This window comes from Amphimedon queenslandica, unplaced genomic scaffold (genome assembly GCF_000090795.2).
Source record: "Amphimedon queenslandica unplaced genomic scaffold, v1.1 AMPQUscaffold_13472, whole genome shotgun sequence".
Lineage (NCBI taxonomy): Eukaryota > Metazoa > Porifera > Demospongiae > Haplosclerida > Niphatidae > Amphimedon > Amphimedon queenslandica.
Window position 1 is genome coordinate 347,653 of NW_003546292.1, and position 1,553 is coordinate 349,205.

General features: G+C 41.9%; 1 protein-coding gene across 1 annotated transcript; it reads left to right on the top strand.

The window, feature by feature from the left end:
* Positions 1-442: 442 nt before the first annotated feature.
* Positions 443-1,056, top strand: LOC105312114 (uncharacterized). Its single transcript, XM_011404498.1, has 2 exons — positions 443-745; positions 811-1,056. Exons 1-2 carry the CDS (start codon positions 443-445, stop codon positions 1,054-1,056), a joined length of 549 nt encoding a protein of 182 aa, XP_011402800.1.
* Positions 1,057-1,553: the final 497 nt, after the last annotated feature.

Here is a 1,553-nt window from a genome sequence, read left to right on the forward strand (position 1 = left end):
TATAGAATCGAAAGGTTCGTGGAAGTGTTCAATGTTGGTATACTTAAAGTCACAGACTATTGAATGAGGTTTGAGTGGCGACATCCGGCAGTCCTCATGTACATGGACTAGCTTGGCTACTCAATGCTCCTAATGTTGAGAACCTTCTGTCATCATCACCTGATCTTGTGCAGTCAACAAACGAAAAGATCATTTAGCATGCTGACAAGATCATCTCTACCATCAATCCTGCTGTCCTTTCTGATGGGAATAATGTCAGTGATGCTCCAGCAGCAAAGGTTGATCCACATATCTGCAATAAGTCTTATTCTCAAGTAATAGATTTAGAAGATCTCTTAGATCTAATTGCCACCTGCCAATGACACACTCGCTGTTCAGAGTCATACTGCTTACGTACAAGTAATGGGAACCAAGAGTGTCATTTTGAGGTGAGTATACGGAAATGGTTGGAAGCAATCTACAAAAGATGCAAGACGAAATGTCATCTACCAAATACCTCATCATTGATGAGATGTCAATGGTGTGGAGGAAGACCTTTGCTATAATTGACTATAGACTGAGGCAAGCATTTCCTGCAAAGTCACAAGTTCTGTTTGGTGGATGCTCTATTTTATTATTTGGAGATTTTGGACACTTGCCACCAGTAATGGACCTTCCCATTTACACAACAGTAACGCGATCAGATCTGTCAGACCAGGAGTACAGAGCATACAGTCAGATCGAGACAGCATTCACTCTGACCCAAGTAATGAGGCAATCAGCACAAGATTCTGATCAGGTCAGATTTTGTGATATTCTAATGCATCTCAGGAATGGAGATACAACAATGTAAGCCTGGAACCACCTCATGGAGGAAAACCAACTAGCGTACAAGACCAGTCTCCATATGTAAATGCTGTTTGGCTGTTCCCTAGATTTGACGCTGTTTTTGATCACAATGATGCTATGTTACGTGAGTGTGGTCATCCTATTTCTACCATTAAGGCAGTACACACTGGATCCAAAGCTCCACCTGTTCATGCTGGCTTGGAACCAGCTGTGATGCTAACTAACTAGCAACTTGTGGGTTAAAGTGGGATTAGTTAATGGAGCAATGGGAACATTTGAAGCTATCTGTTACAAAGAAACCACACTTCATCTACCAGTGGCTGTCATGGAACGGTTTGATCATTACACTGGACCAACTGTGCATGATAGAACTGTACCAATCACTCCAGTAGGCCGTAAATGGTCTCCTTCTGGTGGTCAATGTTCACACCTTCAGCTACCACTAAAGCTAACGTGGGTGGTGAATATTTACAAGTCCCAGGGACTCACTGTGGATAAAGTAGTCATTGATGTAGGGAAGGAGTTCTATTGTATACTGATATTTGTTGCTTGCTCGAGAGTGAGGAAGTTGAAGGATATTCTGTTGATGCCACCCAACGACTCAAGCATTGCTTACAGTAAACGTCTTCTGGAGGGGAAAGATCAACGTTTGCCTAATCTTCAAGAACCAATAACTGAACCATCTATAGAAAACATACAAGTACCCATCAATAAAGATAAAGACA